This window comes from Salmo salar, chromosome 16, assembly GCF_965601325.2.
Source record: "Salmo salar chromosome 16, fSalSal1, whole genome shotgun sequence".
In the NCBI taxonomy this organism is placed as follows: Eukaryota; Metazoa; Chordata; class Actinopteri; order Salmoniformes; family Salmonidae; genus Salmo; species Salmo salar.
This window is the reverse complement of record NC_138306.1, coordinates 20,462,370-20,482,293: the sequence shown is the minus strand read 5'-3', so window position 1 is coordinate 20,482,293 and position 19,924 is coordinate 20,462,370. Positions and strand designations below refer to the sequence as shown.

The 19,924-nt window shown below is 42.1% G+C and overlaps 1 protein-coding gene across 3 annotated transcripts in view; it reads left to right on the top strand.

Annotated features, from left to right (window-relative positions):
• LOC106573344 (furin) overlaps nt 1-19,924 on the top strand; it is a 170,020-nt gene that overhangs the window by 104,685 nt on the left and 45,411 nt on the right. For all 3 annotated transcript variants that reach the window (XM_014148311.3, XM_014148313.3, XM_014148315.3), the window contains exon 6: nt 1,382-1,458. In XM_014148311.3, the coding sequence (XP_014003786.1) occupies nt 1,382-1,458 (77 nt within the window). The remainder of the gene's footprint in view (nt 1-1,381; nt 1,459-19,924) is intronic.

Below are 19,924 nucleotides of genomic sequence, written 5' to 3'. Positions count from 1 at the left end.
TTGTGCCGTTTGGTTTGCTTAATATAAGGAATTTGATGTATAGCATTTACTTTTACTCAAGAATGACAATTGGGTACTTTTTCCACAGCTGTACTTTAGTACATTTAAAACCAGATACTTTTACTCAAGTAGTATTTTACTGGGTGACTTTTACTTTTACTTGAGTCATTTTCTGTTAAGTATCTGGTTACTTTTAGTCAAGTTTGACAATTTCTTATTTTTTCCATCAGGGTAAAGTTGATAATTTCATAACGAGGACAGAAAACAAGCTCACTTCATAAATCTTCCAAACGGTCAAAACCATTCCATTTTGAGATGGGGGTGAAATCCAAAGTTCTGTTATATATTCATTGGCTATGTCATAACTAATTTGTAAATGATAAATATTGATACATTACCAGCCCCCACAACTTAATCTGCAAAAATGACAGGTTAATTAGTGGGTGATGGTGATTTCAGAACCAAAGTGGAGTGACAAAAAACATAGGGCACATTGCCCGCCAAATCTGATAGTGGTAGTGGGGTGGTAGATGCCTAGTCTCCCTAATGGCTCACATAAGGTGCCTACATAGTACGTACACCATAGACACACACACACAGAAGTCAGCTCAGATAGATCCAACTCAGAGAGGCACAGCTCATCAGCTCCATCAGCAGCAGATTTTCATTTATTTATGCAACAAATGTTAGTGCATCGAACCGCATGGAACCAAGTCGCATCGATTCGTTCTCTAATAAAATCGAATCGCACTGAATCGTTTACAATTAAAGCATATCGTTCCTGTATCGTATCGGAGCCCATGTGTCTAGATGCATATCAAATCGTCTTGAATGGGAAAGATGCACATCCCTAATACCTACCTCAAATTACTTTCCAGGAATTGCTTTCGTTTGAGTGCAGCAACAGATGGAGGAAAAGAGACTCTTAAAATCCAATTTATGCTTGATCTGACAAAGTGGTTGGAGGCTTCGTATGGAGGGTGTTACGCAATTGCGGAGCCTTCGGAGACATGCAGTGGCCAAATCGAGCTCCGTACCGCATCGCCGTGCGCTTCTCAAATTTTGGAACAATGCGGATGGCTCTGTATAGCTCCGCATTGACATGATTGGTTGACGGTAGGTGGGGGCGGGAGGTTCTGTAATAACAGAAACTCCCCGTTTGCTCTGACTTCTGCGGAGGCCGCATTGCAGTAAATGGTGTACGGCCAATGCAGACGTTGGATTGACGATGCAGAGCCTTTAAGGCTATTGAGATGCATCCTAAGAGTGGTCACTCTCACTTTTACCATATCCTCACTTCCTTAACATGAAAGGAAAGGATGCTCTTCAGCCATAGCCCCAGTCTCACATCTCAGACACCTGTTTCCATCTCTGTTCCCAGGACCCTGATGCCAGCTATGATGTTAATGATGGAGACTCTGATCCCCAGCCACGCTACACACAGCGCAACGAGAACAGGTACTGTAATGTGATTTCCCTGCTCTGCCCCACACTCCTAAACTGGACCATACATGCAGTACATACAGCCAAATGAGCTATGTCAAAAGTTTGTTAGATTGTGCAAGCTTATTTTGCAGGTTCACTGCATCGTGTAACGCTGTGTTTCTTTCAGTATAGGCCCTCAAGCAAGCCCTTGTCTTTCAGTCTGTCTGCCCTCATTTACAAACAGAAACAGCCCACAGCAGTCAAACAGCACTGCTTCTCTGACACAGTGTCATCCATTAATAACTTGAGGGGATTGTTGACTGGTGATTTAATCGTATGAAATGCCAGTATGCCCTGTAACAGTGCTTCTCACAGCCCAGCGTCAGATTATCCTAGAGTTTCTTATCTATGTCGTTGTCCCAATATTTATTTTCCCCCAAACCAATTAGGCCAGATTAATCAAATCCAATTGTATTTGTCACATGCTTTGTAAACAACAGGTGTACACTAACAGTGAAATGCTTACTGGCCCTTCCCAACAATGCAGAGAGAAAAATATGGAAATAATAGAAAAATAATAACACGAGGGATAAATACACAATGAGTAACGATAACTTGGCTATGTATACGGAGTACCAGTACCGAGTTGATATACGAGGTAATTGAGGTCCAGTGCCTTCGGAAAGGATTCAGACCCCTTGACTTTTTCCACATTTTGTTAGAATTCTAAAATTGATTCAATAAAACATTTTCCTCAGCAATCTACACACAATATCCCATAATGTCGAAACAAAAACAGAAATCTTATTTACATAAGTATTCAGACCCTTTGCTATGAGACTCGAAATTGAGCTCAGGTGCATTCTGTTTCCATTAAGCATCCTTGAGATGTTTCTACAACTTCATTGGAGTCAAACTGTGGTAAATTCAATTGATTGGACAGGATTAGGAAAGGCACATACCTGTCTATATAAGGTCCCACCGTTGATAGTGCATGTCAGAGTAAAAAAACAATCCATGAGGTTGAAGGAATTGTCCGTAGAGCTCCGAGACAGGATTGTGTCAAGGCACATATCTGGGGAAGGGTACCAAAAAATCTATTCAGCATTGAAGGTACCCAAGAACACAATGGTAGAGTGGCCCGACGGAAGCCACTCCTCAGTAAAATGTGCATGACAGCCCGCTTGGAGTTTGCCAAAAGGCGCCTAAAGGACTCTCAGACCATAACAAACAAGATTCTCTGGTCTGATGAAAGATTGAACTCTTTTGCCTGAATGCCAAGCATCACGTCTGGAGGAAACCAGGCACGGCTCACCACCTGGCCAATACCGTCCCTACGGTGAAGCATAGTGGTGGCAGCATCATGCTGTGAGTATGTTTTTCACTCGCAGGGACTGGGAGACTAGTCAGGATGGAGCAAAGTACAGAGAGATCCTTGATGAAAACACGCTCAGGACCTCAGACTGGGGCAAAGGTTCACCTTCCAACAGGACAACGACCCTAAGCACACAGCCAAGACAATGCAGGAGTGCCTTCGGGACAAGTCACTGAATGTCCTTGAGCGGCCCAGCCAGAGCCTGGACTTGAACCCGATCGAACATCTCTGGAGAGACCTGAAAATAGCTGTGCAGCAACACTCTCCATCCAACCTGACAGAGCTTGAGAGGATCTGCAGAGAAGAATGGGAGAAACTCCCCAAATACAGGTTTGCCAAGCTTGAAGCGTCATACCCAAGAAGAGACTGTAATCGTTGCCAAAGGTGCTTTCTTTAAAGTACTGACTAAAGGGTCTGCGTTGTGTCCTGCCACCCGCCAACCCCTATTTTACGCTGCTGCTACTCTCTGTTCATCATATATGCATAGTCACTTTAACCATATCTACATGTACATACTACCTCAATCAGCCCAACTAACCGGTGTCTGTATGTAGCCTCGCTACTGTATATAGCCTCGCTACTGTTATTTTTCACTGTCTTTTTACTGTTGTTTTTATTTCTTTACTTACCTATTGTTCACCTAATACCTTTTTTGCACTACTGGTCAGAGCCTGTAAGTAAGCATTTCACTGTAAGGTTGTATTCAGCGCACGTGACAAATAAACTTTGATTTGAATACTTATGTAAACGTGATATTTTTTTATTATTTTTACATGGGTTAGCTTTATCATTATGGGGTATTGTGTGTAGATTGACTAATTATTTAAAAAAATGTAATTTTTTTTTTGGAATCAGGCTGTAATGTAACAAAATGTGGAAAAAGTCAATGGGTCTGAATACTTTCCAAATGCTCTGCAGATATGTACATATAGGTAAGAATAACGTGACTAGGCAACAGGATAGATAAAAAACTGTATCAGCAGCGTATGTGAAGGGTTAGTGCAAAAAGGGTCAACACCACCACTTCCACCTCCACCTCAGAGCCTGAGCAACTTTGTTTGTAGCTAGTACAGTAGTTTATTTGCCCCTGGCTGATACCAGCTCCTCTCTCCCGGCTTTTGGTGATTGAAGTAAAAAAGCGCTGGTCCAAAAGTAAAAGGGGGTTTCCAAAGTGCCTCCTCAGCCCCTCACTCCCTCACCGTGAACCCAGCGTGTGGCTGTGTCTTCTGCCATGGCTCCATCTCCCGTGGATGAGATTAGACACTGTTGAATTCCTCCCGCCTCTGAAACACACAGCAGGATTTGTCGCAAATCTCCCCCTTTTATTCTGGAACGAATGCCAGTCTTTTATATATATATATTTTTGTAATTTTTCCAACATTTTCTCCCAATTGGTAGTTTCGATCTTGTCTCATCGATGCAACTCCACAATGGGCTCAGGAGAGGTGAAGGTCGAGACATGCATCCTACGAAACATGACCCGCCAAGCAGAGCTGCTTCTTAACACACTGCTCGCTTAACACGGAAGCCAGCCCACCAACGTGTCGTAGGAAACCACTGTTCGACTGACGACCGAAGTCAGCTTGCAAGCGCCCGGCTCGCCACAAAGAGTCACTAGAGCATGATGAGGCAAGGAAAGCCCCCCCAGCCAAACCCTCCCCTAACCCGGACAGCGCTGGGCCAATTGTGTGCTGCCCTATTGGGCTCCCGGGCACATCCGGCTGTGACAGCCTGGGATCGAACCCAATGCTGTAGTGGCGCCTCAGGACTGCAATGCCTTAGACAGCTGCGCCACTCTAAAGGCCCACAGTCTTTTTGTTGTTTGTTTTTCTCATTTATTTTGGTTCAAAGCTTAACAGAATCTTGCAGTATGTCAGGAAACATGATAAATGAGTCTTTCATAACACTGTCGAAACATATTTCAGATAGAACTAATCTCTCCACAGCACATGCTCCCCATGCTTACATTATTTGAGCTGCCTCTGCCTCTACTGTAAATACTAAAGAGATTCAATGCATTTCTACCAGTGAACTGAAAATGGCTTTGCATGTTGTATCACCAAATGTTTTCCCTTCCCTTGAACAAGAACCCTGTCTTCTTGCTGCCTCTCTGCTGTACATATTGGTGTGTGTTGTACTGTATCTACTGTACATATTGAAGTGATTGGCATTACCGAAAGCATTTAAGTCCAATGTTTTATTCTGCCTCTACAGAAGAGATTCCCTCTCTCTTTTCCCCACTGGGAGAAAAGCAATTGGTTTGCATAGTCAAGGCCAAAGGCTTTCACTTTAACCAGGGACCTTGTTTCCATTGTTGCCTGGAGTAGTACTACAGTAGCTCTGCCTAGTCCACCCCTGCCCCCCTTGAGGCAGGTGCCACTCAGTTCTGCTGACTAGGGAACACAGGACTACTACTTGGTTGGTTAAGCTTCTCCTTTCCAGATCCGCTGCTGCACAGAACTTCAGAAAACGCACACATAGTGTCCTGAAAAATGATTTGCCCCCTTTCTGATTTTCTGTTTTTGCATATTTTGGACACTGAATGCTATCAGATCTTCAACCACAACCTAATATTAGATTAAGGGAACCCGAGTGAACAAATAACACAACATATTGATACTTTTTCCATTTATTTCAAAAACAAAGTTATGCAACACCCAATGCCCTCGTGTGAAAAAGTAATTATACCTTTAGCTGCGATGACTGCAACCAAACGCTTCCTGTAGTTGTTGATCAGTCTCTCACATCCCTGTGGAGGAATTTTGGCCCTCTCTTCCATGCAGAATTGCTTTAACTCAGCTACATTGGTGGTTTGTCAAGCATGAACTGATCATTTCAGGTCCTGACACAACATCTCAATCGGGTTTAGGTCTGGACTTTGACTATAGGCCATTTCTATAGGCCATGCTCCCGAGTGGAGCAGTGGTCTAAGGCACTGCATCTCAGTGCAAGACGTGTCACTACAGTCCCTGGTTTGAATCCAGACTGTATCACATCCGGCCGTGATTGGGAGTACCATAGGGCGGCGCACAATTGTCCCAGCGTCGTCCGGGGTAGGCCGTCATTGTAAATAAAAATGTGTTTTTAACTGACTTGCCTATTTAAATAAAGGTATAATAAAAAAAATATTTGTTGCTTTTGAGCCATTCTGGACTTGCTTGTGTGTTTTGGACCATTGTCTTTCTGCATATTCCATCTGCTCTTCAGCTTACGGATGGATGGCCTGACATTCTCCTTTAGAATGATCTGATACAGAGCAGAATTCATGGTTCCTTCAATGATGGCAAGTCATCCGTGTCCTGAGGCAGCAAATCATCCCCAAACCATCACACTACCACCACCATGCTTGACCATTGGTATGAGGTTGTGGAATGCAGTGTTTGGTTTTTGCCAGACATAGCAAAGACTGATCAACAACTACAAGAAGTGTTTGGTTGCAGTCATCAGTTATTGAGTGTAAGGGGGAAATTACTTTTTCATACAGGGTCATTAGGTGTTGCATAACTTAGTTGATTAAATAAACGAAATAAGTGTAAACATTTTGTTATTTATTCATTCAGGTTCCCTTTATCTAATATTGGGTTTTGGTTAAATATCTCATAATATTCAGTGTCAGAAATATGCAAAAATTTTGAAAATCTGAAACACAGGAAATACTTTTATCACGGCACTGTATACACATGGTACCTAAGCAAGCACATGCACACACAGTACAGACACAGTACACTACACACACAGTACAGACACAGTATATTACACACACAGTAAAGACACAGTATACTACACACAGACTTCGGCTGTTGCTGTCAAGGTAATAATCCAGGACGGAATCAATATGTGACCATGAAATGAGAAGCAAGTGTGTCTCTGTCAATAGCTCTGAGCACTGTGTGTTTGGAGTGACCTAAGAAGAAATTCTAGCAGATGAGTACAGTAAATCCCCATAGAGGCGTGCGGCCAGATGCTGAGTAATGCTCTCCGCCTCCCCACAATGGGATTATATGAATATTTCCATGGGGAGAAAAGGGAACAGGAGACTTAAGTCGGAAGCTTACGTCCCCTTCCCCTGCCAAGGCTGGTTCATTTGTATTGGTGACATGCAAGGTTGGGTTTTGAATTTGCATCCATTTAGTAGTTGTTCTGGGTGCTTTGTACTGCAAGTTGGCAGGACTGGCAGGTACTGTTGAAAGGGTTTCAAGCCAGGTGAGGCTCTCACCCGAGCAGGTAATTATTTTGTGCTCCATCATCAGAATGTTTGTCCTCTCTCAGAGCTTTCTCTCCTCTTCTCCTCGATTACAGTGCTGTCAATACTGTGGATTGGAGAGGGTGAGAAGAGCCTGAGATTCTTGTAGTCCCAGGTTTAGTTTATTTGTCACGTGCACAGCATACAGCAGGTGTAAAGCAGTTCAGTGAAATGTTTGCTTACTAAGCTTTTTCCCAACAATTCAATATCTAGGTGAGAGGAAATAATATGAAGGTAATAATATAGGTAAATATATTTATATACACTACCTTTCAAAAGTTTGGGGTCACTTAGAAATGTTCTTGTTTTTGAAAGAAAAGCCATTTTTTTTGTTGATTTAATATAACATCAAATTGATCAGAAATACAGTGTAGACATTGTTATTGTTGTAAAAAATATATATTTTTACATTTATTTCACCTTTATTTAACCAGGTAGGCCAGTTGAGAACAAGTTCTCATTTACAACTGCGACCTGGCCAAGATAAAGCAAAGCAGTGCGACAAACACAGTTACACATGGAATAAACAAACGTACAGTCAATAACACAATAGAAAAAGGCTATATACAGTGTGTGCAAATGGCATACTAGGTAAGGCAATAAATAGGTCATAATAGCGAAGTAATTACAATTTAGCAAATTAACACTGGAGTGATAGATGTGCAAAAAAGTAAATGAAAACAATATGGGGACGAGGTAGGTAGTTGGATGGGCTATTTACAGATGGACTATGTACAGCTGCAGCGATCGGTAAGCTGCTCAGATAGCTGATGCTTAAAGTTAGTGAGGGAGATGTAAATCTCCAACTTCAGCGATTTTTGCAATTTGTTCCAGTCATTGGCAGCAGAGAACTGAAAGGAAAGGCGGCCAAAGAGGTGTTCGCTTTGACCAGTGAGATATACCTGCGTGTTGTTATGGTGACCAGTGAGGTGAGATAAGGCAGAGCTTTACCTAGCAAAGACTTATAGATGACCTGGAGCCAGTGGGTCTGGCGACGAATATGTAGCGAGGGCCAGCCGATGAGAGCATACAGGTCGCAGTGGCGGGTGGTATATGGGGCTTTGGTAGACTGCATCCAGTTTGCTGAGTAGAGTGTTAGAGGCTATTTTGTAAATGACATTGAGGATCAGTAGGATAGTCAGTCAGTTTTACGAGGGTATGTTTGGCAGCGTGAGTGAAGGAGGCTTTGTTACGAAATAAAAAGCCGATTCTAGATTTAATTTTGGATTGGAGATATTTAATATGATTCTGAAGGAGACAGTCTAGCCAGACACCTAGGTATTTGTAGTTGTCCACATATTCTAAGTCAGAACCGTCCAGAGTAGTAATGCTAGTCGGGCGGGCGGGTGCGGGCAGCGATCAGTTGAAAAGCATCCATTTAGTTTTACTAGCGTTTAAGAGCAGTTGGAGGCCACGGAAGGAGTGTTGTATGGCATTAAGCTCGTTTGGAGGTTTGTTAACACAGTGTCCATAGAAGGGCCAGATGTATACAGAATGCTGTCGTCTGCGTAGAGGTGGATCAAGGAATCACCCGCAGCAAGAGCGACATCGTTGATATATACAGAGAAAAGAGTCGGCCTGAGAATTGAGCCTTGTGATACCAGAATAGAGACTGCCAGAGATCCGAACAACAGGCCCTCTGATTTGACACACTGAACTCTATCTGAGAAGTAGTTGGTGAACCAGGCGAGGCAGTCATTTGAGAAACTAAGGCTGTTGAGTCTGCCGTTAAGAATACGGGGATTGACAGAGTCGAAAGCCTTGGCCAGGTCAATGAAGACGGTGGCCCAGTACTGTCTTTTATCGATGGCGGTTATGATATCGTTTAATACCTTGAGCGTGGCTGAGCTGCACCCGTGACCAGCTCGAAAACCGGATTGCACAGCGGAGAAGGTGCGGTGGGATTCAAAATGGTCAGTGATCTGTTTGTTAACTTGGTGGCGGTTCCTTTAGAAAGGCAGGGATATAGGTCTGTAAGAGGTGGATAACCGCGGCAGCTTTCCAATCTTTTGGAATCTCGGATGATACGAGAGAGAGGTTGAACAATGGCGGCGGATCATTTTAGAGAGGGTCCAGATTGTCTAGCCCAGCTGATTTGTACGGGTCCAGGTTTTGAAGCACTTTCAGAACATCTGCTATCTGGATTTGGCTGAAGGAGAAGCTGGGGAGGCTTGGGCAAGTAGCTGTGGGGGGTGCGGAGCTGTTGGTCAGGGTTGGGGTAGCCAGGAGGAAAGCATGGCCAGCCATAGAGAAATGCTTATTGAAATTCTCGATTATTGTGGATTTATCGGTGAGTGTTTCCTAGCCTCGGTACAGTGGGCAGCTGGGAGGAGGTGCTCTTATTCTCCAGGGACTTTAGTGTCCCAAAACTTTTGGGAGTTAGAGCTATAGGATGCAAATTTCTGTTTGAAAAAGCTAGACTTTGCTTTCCTGATTGACTGCGTGTATTGGTTCCTGACTTCCCTGAAAAGTTGTATATTGCGGGGACTATTCGATGCTAGTGCAGTCCACCAGAGGATGTTTTTGTGCTTGTCGAGGGCAGTCAGGTCTGGAGTGAACCAAGGGCTATATCTGTTCTTAGTTCTACATTTTTTTGAAAGGGGCATGCATGTAGCTGGGGAAAAAATGAAAAGGGTTTTCTAATGGTCAATTAGCCTTTTAAAATGATAAACTTTGATTAGCTAACACAACGTGCCATTGGAACACAGGAGTGATGTTTGCTGATAATGGGCCTCTGTACCCCTATATAGATATTCCATAGAAGAATCTGCCGTTTCCAGCTACAATAGTCATTTACAACAGTAACAATGTCTACACTGTATTTCTGATCAATTTAATGTTATTTAAATAGATAAAAAATGTGCTTTTCTTTAAAAAACAAGTACATTTCTAAGTGACCCCAAACATTTGAACGGTAGTGCATATGAAAGAACGTGAAAAAAACGTGCAAGCTGTATACAGGTCAGTGCCAGTACCATCATTACAATGTGCAGGTGTACTGGAGTAATTGAGGTAGGTATGTACATGTAAAAAGTGACTGGTAGCAGGATAAATACTAATGGTAATAATAATCAATACTATTTAATATAGCTGCAGCGTAAGTGGGTGTGTGCATGGTGATGAGTGTGTGTGTGTGTGTGAAGATTGTGAGAATGTGTTGCTAGAGACCTGGGTGACCATAGAGTCAGTGCAGTTAGCTGTTCAGGATTTTTATGGCTTGGGGAAAGAAGCTGTATTGGAGATGTTGGTCCAAAACCCGATGCTCCAGTACCGCTTGCCAAACGGAAGCAGCGAGAACAGTCCATGGTATGGGTGATGGGAGCCTTTGGTAATTTTTCAGGCCTTTCTTAGACATCGCCTGGCATAAATGTCCTGAATGGCTGGGAGCTCGTCTCCAGTGATGCACTGGGCCACACGCACCACCATCTGTAGAGCCTTGCAGTCGAGGGCAGGAAGTCCAGGATCCTTGCAGAGGGCGGTGTTCAGTCAGAGAGTGCCTAGCTTGGTAACGAGCTGGGAGAGCACTAGGGTGTTGAATGCTGAGCTGTAGTCAATGAACAGCATTCTCACATACATTGAGTTTACAAAACATAAAGGACACCTTCCTTAAGCCCAGCAGCGTTGCAGTTCTTGACACAAACCGGTGCAACTACTACCATACCCCGTTCAAAGGCACTTACACTTGAAGTTGGAAGTTTACATACACCTTAGCCAAATACATTTAACCTCAGTTTTTCACAATTCCTGACATTTAATCCTAGTAAAAATTCCCTGTATTAGGTCAGTTAGGATCACCACTTTATTTTAAGAATGTGAAATGTCAGAATAATAGTAAAGAGAATGATTTATTTCAGCTTTTATTTCTTTCATCACATTCCCAGGGGGTCAGAAGTTCACATACACTCAATTAGTATTTGGTAGCTTTGACTTGGGTCAAACGTTTTAGGTAGCCTTCCACAAGCTTCCCACAATAAGTTGGGTGAATTTTGGCCCATTACTCCTGACAGAGCTGGTGTAACTGAGTCAGGTTTGTAGTTCTCCTTGCTCGCACTCACTTTTTCATTTCTGCCCACAAATGTTCTATGGGATTGAGGTCAGGGCTTTGTGATGGCCACTCCAATACCTTGACTTCGTTGTCCTTAAGCTATTTTGCCACAACTTTGGAACTATGCTTGGGGTCATTGTCCATTTGGAAGACCCATTTGTGACCAAGCTTTAACTTCCTGACTGATGTCTTGAGATGTTGCTTCAATATATCCACATTATTTTCCTACCTCATGATGCCATCTATTTTGTGAAGTTCACCAGTCCCTCCTGCAGCAAAGCACCCTCACAACATGATGTGCTTCATGGTTGGGATGGTGTTCTTCGGCTTCCAAGCCTCCCCATTTTCCCTCCAAACATAATGATGGTCATTATGGCCAAACAGTTCTATTTTTGTTTCATCAGACCAGAGGGCATTTCTCCAAAAAGTACAATCTTTGTCCCCATGTGCAGTTGCAAACCGTAGTCTGGCTTTTTTATGGTGGTTTTGGAGCAGTGGCTTCTTCCTTGCTGAGCGGCCTTTCAGGTTATGTCGATATAGGACTCGTTTTACTGTGGTTATAGATACTTTTGTACCTGTTTCCTCCAGCATCTTCACAAGGTCCTTTGCTGTTGTTCTGGTATTGATTTGCACTTTTCGCACAAAGTACGTTCATCTCTAGGAGACAGAACGAGTCTCCTTCCTTACTAATACTTGCGTACTATTGTTTGTACAGATGAACATGGTACCTTCAGGTGTTTTCTGAGGTCTTGGCTGATTTCTTTTGATTTTCCCATGATGTCAAGCAAAGAGGCACTGAGTTTGAAGATAGGCCTTGAAATACATCCACAGGTACACCGCCAATTGACTCAAACGATGTCAATTAGCATATCAGATGCTTCTAAAGCCATGAAATCATTTTCTGGAATTTTCTAAGCTGTTTAAAGGCACAGTCAACTTAGTGTATGTAAACTTCTGACCCACTGGAATTGTTTAAGTGAAATAATCTGTCTGTAAATAATTGTTGGAAAAATGACTTATGTCAAGGCACAAAGTAGATGTCCTAACCGACTTGCCAAAACTATAGTTTGTTAACAAGACATTTGTGGCGTGGTTGAAAAACGAGTTTTAATGACTCCAACCTAAGTGTATGTAAACTTTGACTTCAACTGTAAATATTTTTGTCTTGCCCATTCACCCTCTGAATTAACATGCAAAATCCATGTCTCAATTGTCTGTAAGCTTAAACATCCTTCTTTAACCTGTTCCCGACACTGATTGAAGTGGATTTAACAAGTGACATAAGTAAGGGATCATAGCTTTGACCTGGATTCTCCTGGTCAGTCTATGTCATGGAAAGAGCTGGTGTCCTTAATGTTTTGTACACTCAGTGTAGGTATTCCACTTGTAGGGGTGTGCCGATCTCGTCATACTCGTATTCGTAATCGTATCCATTTCATCACACTTGATACTCGTAATTGGATTTACTCGTATTAGGCTCCAATTCTCAGAGTAAAAAACTCAATGGACACTGAAAGTTTAACCAAGTTGAATTCTTCCCAGAGGGTCAATACAGCTGCATTCAGACAAAGACAATTTCATACAAGCACTGATATTTAACCGTTCCTCATAGGCTGAGTCTCCTCCACATCTGTACAAACATTGTTCTTAACTGCTAGGCAGGACAGTAATGACACAGGCCTTAAACTTTTATTTCTCCCTTAACTTCTTTGGGATAGGTGGGATGGTAGCGTCCCACCTGGCCAACATCCGGTGAAATTGCAGAGCGCCAAATTCAAATTAAATTACTATAAATATTAAACTTTCATGAAATCACAAGTACAATACATCAAAATAAAGCTTAACTTGTTAATCCAGCCGCCGTGTCAGATTTCAAAAAGGCTTTACGGCGAAAGAAAACCATTATCTGAGGACAGCGCCCAGCACACAAATGCATAACAATTCATTTTCAACCAGGGAGTTGCGACACGAAAGTCAGAAATTGCGATATAATATATGCCTTACCTTTGAAGATCTTCTTCTGTTGGCACTCCAAAAGGTCCCAGTTACATTTCAAATGGTCCTTTTGTTCGATAAAGTCCTTCTTTATATCCATAAAAACTCAGTTTAGCTGGCGCGCTTCAGTCAATAATCCACTCGGTTTCCCTCCTTCAAAATTCATACAAAATGAATCCCAAACGTTACCAATAAACTTATCCAAACAAGTCAATCAACAATTATAATCAAACAATAGGTACCCTAATACGCAAATAAACGATCAAATTTAAGATGGAGGATCATTATTGTCTTTACCGGAGAAAAATACCAAAGAACACGCTCTCATTCACACGCTTGGAAACTCTACAGCAAAAATGGGAGCCACCAAGAAAAACTACAATTTCTGGCTCATTTTTTCAAAAACCAGCCTGAAACTCTTTCTAAAGACTGTTGACATCTAGTGGAAGCCCTAGGAACTGCAATCGGGCACGATTTTGCCCTATTATAAAAGTGCCAGCCATTGAAATCAGTGGTAGGATGATTTTTTGGCGGGGATGGTTTGTCCTCGGGGTTTCGCCTGCCATTTCAGTTCTGTTGTACTCACAGACATTATTTTAACAGTTTTAGAAACTTTGGAGTGTTTTCCATCCAAATCTACCAATTATATGCATATCCTAGCTTCTGGGCCTGAGTAGCAGGCAGTTTACTTTGGGCACGCTTTTCATCCGGACATCAAAATACCGCCCCCTATCCCAAAGAAGTTTTAAGGTGACCTGACCTTACCTCAACCCCCCCTCCATCACTAATGCATGGCTCTCTCCCCTTATCAATGCTTGCCACATGTAATAGCTTCCCTGCACTCAATCCATTCCAAGCTTAATTGCTCACACTATATACCTTCCTCCTATAAACATTAACTTCTGGTGTAGACCCTCTAAACCTCAGCACTCCCTCATTGACATGAAAAAGTATATTTTATATTCTCAGAACCCAACACTCGTAATCGGAAAACCCGGAAGTGCATTTTAAATGCCTGCAAAGCCTATACCTCAAGTGTGCATTACTGCGCTATCAGTCAAAGTGCATCTCAGAGAGCATCGTTATGTTCCTTCGCTCATTCACACACATTCTTCAAATGTAAATGACCCCAACAGATTAAAAAAAACACATGATTTACTTGCTTAGTTCTATGCAACTATCAATGAAATAGGCTAATAGGCTACTACTGCCTGCATTCATTCCAGACACATATTTAGATGAAGGTAGACTAATTTGCTTGCCCCATATATTGTTTCAAAATAAATATATGCAATCAAAATAAACAATTTACATTTGTAATTGTATTTTCTAATGATCTGTCACTCTAAACATGCCTGGGCAAGAAGTCATAATAGCAAGCAAGCATGGGCTTGAATCATGACATAACGACAGACGTCGTCGGCAAGGGAATAATTATACAGACAACAAAGTAGGCCTACTAAACAGCACCAAGTAGACAGACAAAAACAACCATATGTCCTCAGCAAAGTCGACAGGAAATAACTACACGGAACAAAAATATAAAACACAACATATAAAGTGTTGGTCCCATGTTTCATGAGCTGAAATAAAAAATCCCAGAAATGTTCCATACGCACAAAAATATTATTTCTCTAAAATTTGGTGCACAAATTTGTTTACGTCTTAGTGAGCATGTCTCCTTTGCCAAGATAATCCATCCACCTGACAGGTGTGGCATATCAAGAAGCTGATTAATTTGAACAGCATGATCCGCTCAAAACAAGCAAGTATAGTGTAGAGCAGGGTGGCAGGGTTTCCCAAACTGGATCCTGGGATCCCCCTGGATGCACATTTTGGTTTTTGCCCTAGCACTACACAGCTGATTTAAAATAATCAAAGCTTGATGATGAGTTGGTTATTTGAATCAGCTTTGTAGTGCTTAGGGAAGCCCTGCTCTACACTATACTTGCTTATTTTGTTACATGAACTATTAGAATTTTAGCAACCAGGAAATGGTGGAGTGATTTCTGCATATTGCACCTTTTAACATTCATATCAATGAGAAAGATTTTTTAAAACAAAAGGTTAAATGACTGAAAACACACAGTTTAAAATTACACTGTCATATTTCCATGTTACAGCGCTTGTTTACGGAAGACCGAGGCGACCACCTGTTCTAATTAGCTAGATAGCATCTCCAAACACCTGTTAGTAAGTTGCTCAGGATAAGTGCATCTGCTAAATTACTAAAATGTCAAATGTAAGGGAAGAAGGATGCCAGAAAAATGTTCCAACTGAAAAACACTAGGCTGCAACTGATTTAAACCGGTTAAAACAGTGTACAGAAAGTGTTTGTTTTGCTTTTGTGAAATTATTTTGATGTGAAATGAAAGTCACTTTGTTTCTACAATACGATTCACAATTAGATGGGGTATTGGGTTGTTTTGGGTGCCAGAGCCAGTTTTCCTCTGAACATAACCTATAAGGTCCTTGGATGTTAAAGGAGTAGGCTCGTCTACACTCCTTAACAGTACAGTCTTGGGCTAACTGGACAATAAACAATGATTATAAATGTATACCACACAAATAAAACTTTGCCATTCAATGTATTATCTGGATGACTATTTTAGCTACAGTTAACGGTAATTATGCAAACAAGCGATATGCAAAAAGTGTACTTCTGTACTAACACATGTAGCAGCATACTGTATACCTTCTGTAACAAACTGATACTGGAGTTGGATGATGCTGTTTTACTCAAAGACTGAGTGAAGCAGATATCTCCTTCAGAACTCTCTTTAAATATAGTAGCTTTGAATGACCCTGCCCCTCCCTTTTCCCAACTGACTTGAGTTCCAGTCACTCCTATACAGTGGCGATTTTAGCATGCAAATTTTGGTGGGGGGAAAAAAAAATATATATATATATGTTTTTGATGAATATCAGCAAAGCCACAACACTCAAGAATACATTAATTGCACTATAACAGTGACAAACAGTGCCCACAAACTGTTAGGGCGTAGATAAAGCTGTCCCAACAGCAGAGTCCCAACAGCCTTCCCAACACCTTACCACTGCTACACCTGGCTATCAGCAGAGCCTTGTCTGGCAGAGAAACAGTTCATTTTAAAAAACAAAGCTGATATGGCTGACTTGCTTAAACAAATGTGTTTTCTACTGACAATTGAGATGTACAAACTATGGCATAAGGGGACGACAAGCGTATAAGAGGCAATCTGAAATTTAGATTAAGAACCATAGGACAAATAGAACCATAGGACAAATAAAGGGGGCATATAAACAGACATTGAAAGCTCTTACAATATTCAATGATGACTCATCTTTAAAACAGGCTATAGGCTAAATGTGCACCACCAAGTCAGAATAGTACCGTAATTTCCGGACTATTGAGCGCACCTGAATATAAGCCGCACCCACTGAATTAAAACAAATATATTATTTTGAACATAAATAAGCCGCACATGTCTATAAGCCGCAGGTGCCTACCGGTACATTGAAACAAATGAACTTTACACAGGCTTTAACGAAACACAGCTTGTAACAAAAATAAATAGGCTTTAACGAAACACGGCTTGTAACAACAAAAAAATAGCAGTAAGCTTTAGTTGTCTTTTTGCACTGAGTCAATTCCTAGCGCTGCTGTTTCCAACGTCTTATCATCGACTCATTAAGACCAAGCTCCCGTGCAGCAGCTCTATTTCCTTGTCCAACAGCCAGATCAATCGCCTTCAACTTGAAAGCTGCATCATATGCATTTCTCCGTGTCTTTGCCATGATGAGGGTGACAAAATGACTACCGTAATCAGAATGATGGGAAGTTTGAGAGCGCTCGATTTAATCTAAACAGTAAACAAAAAAGTTGTTTGACCGTAACCCATTCGGCAATTTCATTGGTCTAATGAAAGCTTCATGCTGCCAAAAAACTGAGCACGTCACAATGTGTTTTTTTGGAGAGAAAAAATTGAAAGCCGCGAGGTTCAAAGCGTGGGAAAAAAGTTGCGGCTTATAGTCCGGAAATTACGGTAGGCTAAATTAGGAGGGGAAAAAGGACCAAATGATTAGGGTGAGGCACATGGGCTACAAACAGCTTTATACACAACATACACTTAGTATTACTTTCTTAGCTACAGTATACATATCTCCCTGGTATACTACATCATTTATGCAGCAGCATACAATACAGTTTTGGACTCCACTTTGTCATCAAAGTCTGGCATTCTCTGGATTTATGGTGATTTCAAGCCAACTGGGAACTCAGGAACAAAAACAAGGTTGATCTTCAGGTCGGAGCTCTAGAAAGAGGCCAGAGTTCCCAACTTGGAATTCCGAGTTGGATGACTGTTCAAAACTTATTTTCCCAGTTCCCAGTTGCCTTGAACTCACTGAAGTCTGATATTTCCCAGTTCTGAGTTTCCAGTTGTTTCGAATGCGGCAGAAGTCATGCTGGATTGACAGCATGGCCAATGTTGAATATTTATCATTTTAAGCTTGGAAAAGAGACCCTTAAACCCAGACTTGGACCACACACCCACTCCACTCAATAGCAGGCTAGTGATTGCTTTGCAATGCTTGCAGTTAGCCACTGATTCCTTCCAAACCACTCATTGTTGAATTTGCGATTTCTAACTTGTTGTGTAATGTTTATTGCTAATGGCCGATGAGCACCGATATGTTTTGTCTCTAATTTCTCTTCATAGTTTCTCTTCATATGACAAGGATTGAAAAGGATTTGCCAGTAGATTGTCAATTTGATACATGACTGCTAGCTTGCTAGCTAAGATTTTGAAAGTATGATGGTGATATGATCAGTCCAATCAAAGCTAAGGTAGATATAACGTGATTTGACGTCATTTTATCTGTGGCCAATGACCACAGATACGCCTTCTTGGATGGGCATTTCTAATTTAAGTCTATGGCAACACCCAAGGGGCTTGAATTTTCGAGCTCTCCCTGTAGATTTTGTGGTGACGTTGTGTCCCCATGAGTGACAGAACACTGAGCCAATCACGGCTGGTCTTATAAGGTCCCACAGGTGAAGAAGCCGGCTGTGGAGGTCCTGGGCTGGCGTGTTTGCACATGGTCTGCGGTTTTGAGGTCGGTTGGAGGCGGTTTATGGTAGAGAAATGAACATTCAATTCTCTGGCAAAAGCTCTGGTGGAAATTCCTGCAGTCAGCATTTCAATTACACGCTCCCTCAACTTGAGACATCTGTAGCATTGTGTTGTGTGTCAAAACTTCACATTTTAGAGTGTCATTTTATTGTTCCCAGCACAAGGTGCACCTGTGTAATGATTGTGCTGTTTAATCAGCTTCTTGATATGCCACACCTGTCAGGTGGATGGATTATCTTGACAAAGGAGAAATGCTCACTAACATGGATGTATACAAATTTCGTCCCACAAAAAAAATGGTGAAATAAGCTTTTTGTACATATGGAACATTTCTGGGATCTTTTATTTCAGCACATGAAACATGGGATGAACACTTGACATGTTGCTTTTAGATTTTTGTTCAGTTTAGATTGAACAACAATGACAAGCTATGAATTCTGATTCATACACAATGTTTGGAGAAGGGGAGACTTGTGCCCTGAGACACGTGACTATGAGTGACTGTGTGAAACGAGAGCAGAGGGAGAACAGCTTGTTCTAATTCAAACATTGCAGCAGGCTCAACCAATACTCTGCCCGTTTCTTTACAGACAGAAGAGCTAGTCAATAGTTGTTTAGAGAACACAGTGCTTCTTTTGAGTGAAAGAGGAATGCGTGCTGACAGATGAAAATATTTTTTCTCCCAGTTACGGATAATTACAAAAAAAAATGTTTGGGGTAATTATCAAAAGCGTATTCAGAAAATTCTCCATATCTGTTACGACACTTGTTTTGTCCAAGTACTCGGCACATCCCTATCCTTTTGTCTTGGTGGTAGAGGGCAGTGTGGATTGAGATTGCATCGTCTGTGGATCTGTTGGGTCGGTATTCAAATTGGAGGGGTCCAGGGTGTATGGGATGAGGGACTGGATGTGTGCCATGACCAGCCTTTCAAAGCACTTCATGATTACAGATGTGAGTGCTACAGGGCGGTATTCATTGTGGCAGGTTGCCTTAAAGTTCTTGTGAACAGGAATGGTGGTGGTCAACTTGACGCATGTGGGGATTACAGACTGGGACAAGGAGAGGCTGCAAATGTCTGTGAAGATGCCTGCCAGCTTCCATGCGCATTCTCTGAGGACGTTCCCTGGTATTCCGTCTGGCCCCGCGGCGTTAGGATTGTTGACCTGTTTAAAAGTCTTACTCACGTCGGCCTCAGAGAGCGAGATCACCCAGTCCTCCGGAAACAGCAGGGGCCCACATGCAAGGCTCTGAATTGTTGGTTTTATCAAAGCATGCAAAAAAGCCTTGAGTTTGTCTTGTAGGGAGGCGTTGTTGGGCAGCTCACGTCTGGTTCTTCTTTTATAATCCGTAAAAAAAACTATAATCCTTGCCACGTGTCAAGTGTCAGAGCCAGTGTAGTAGGATTTAAACTTATTCCTGTATTGTCCTTTTGCATGTTTGATGGCTCTGAGGTTGTAGCGGGACTTCTTGTATGCGTTTGTGGCCTCAACCGTAGCCTCCGGGTTAGCTGCGATAGCCCTATTTGTGGTGGCCCTGTCCTTTAGCTTAGCGAGTATCTCGCCATAAATCTTTCGATTGGGAAAACAGCAGACCTTCACTGTGGGGACAACGTCATCGTTGCACTTTCTGATGAAGCCAATAACAAAGGTCATATTTGCAGGTAGCCTGGCAGGTAGGAGTGTTGGGCCAGTAACCGAAAGGTTGCTGGATCGAATCCTTGAGCT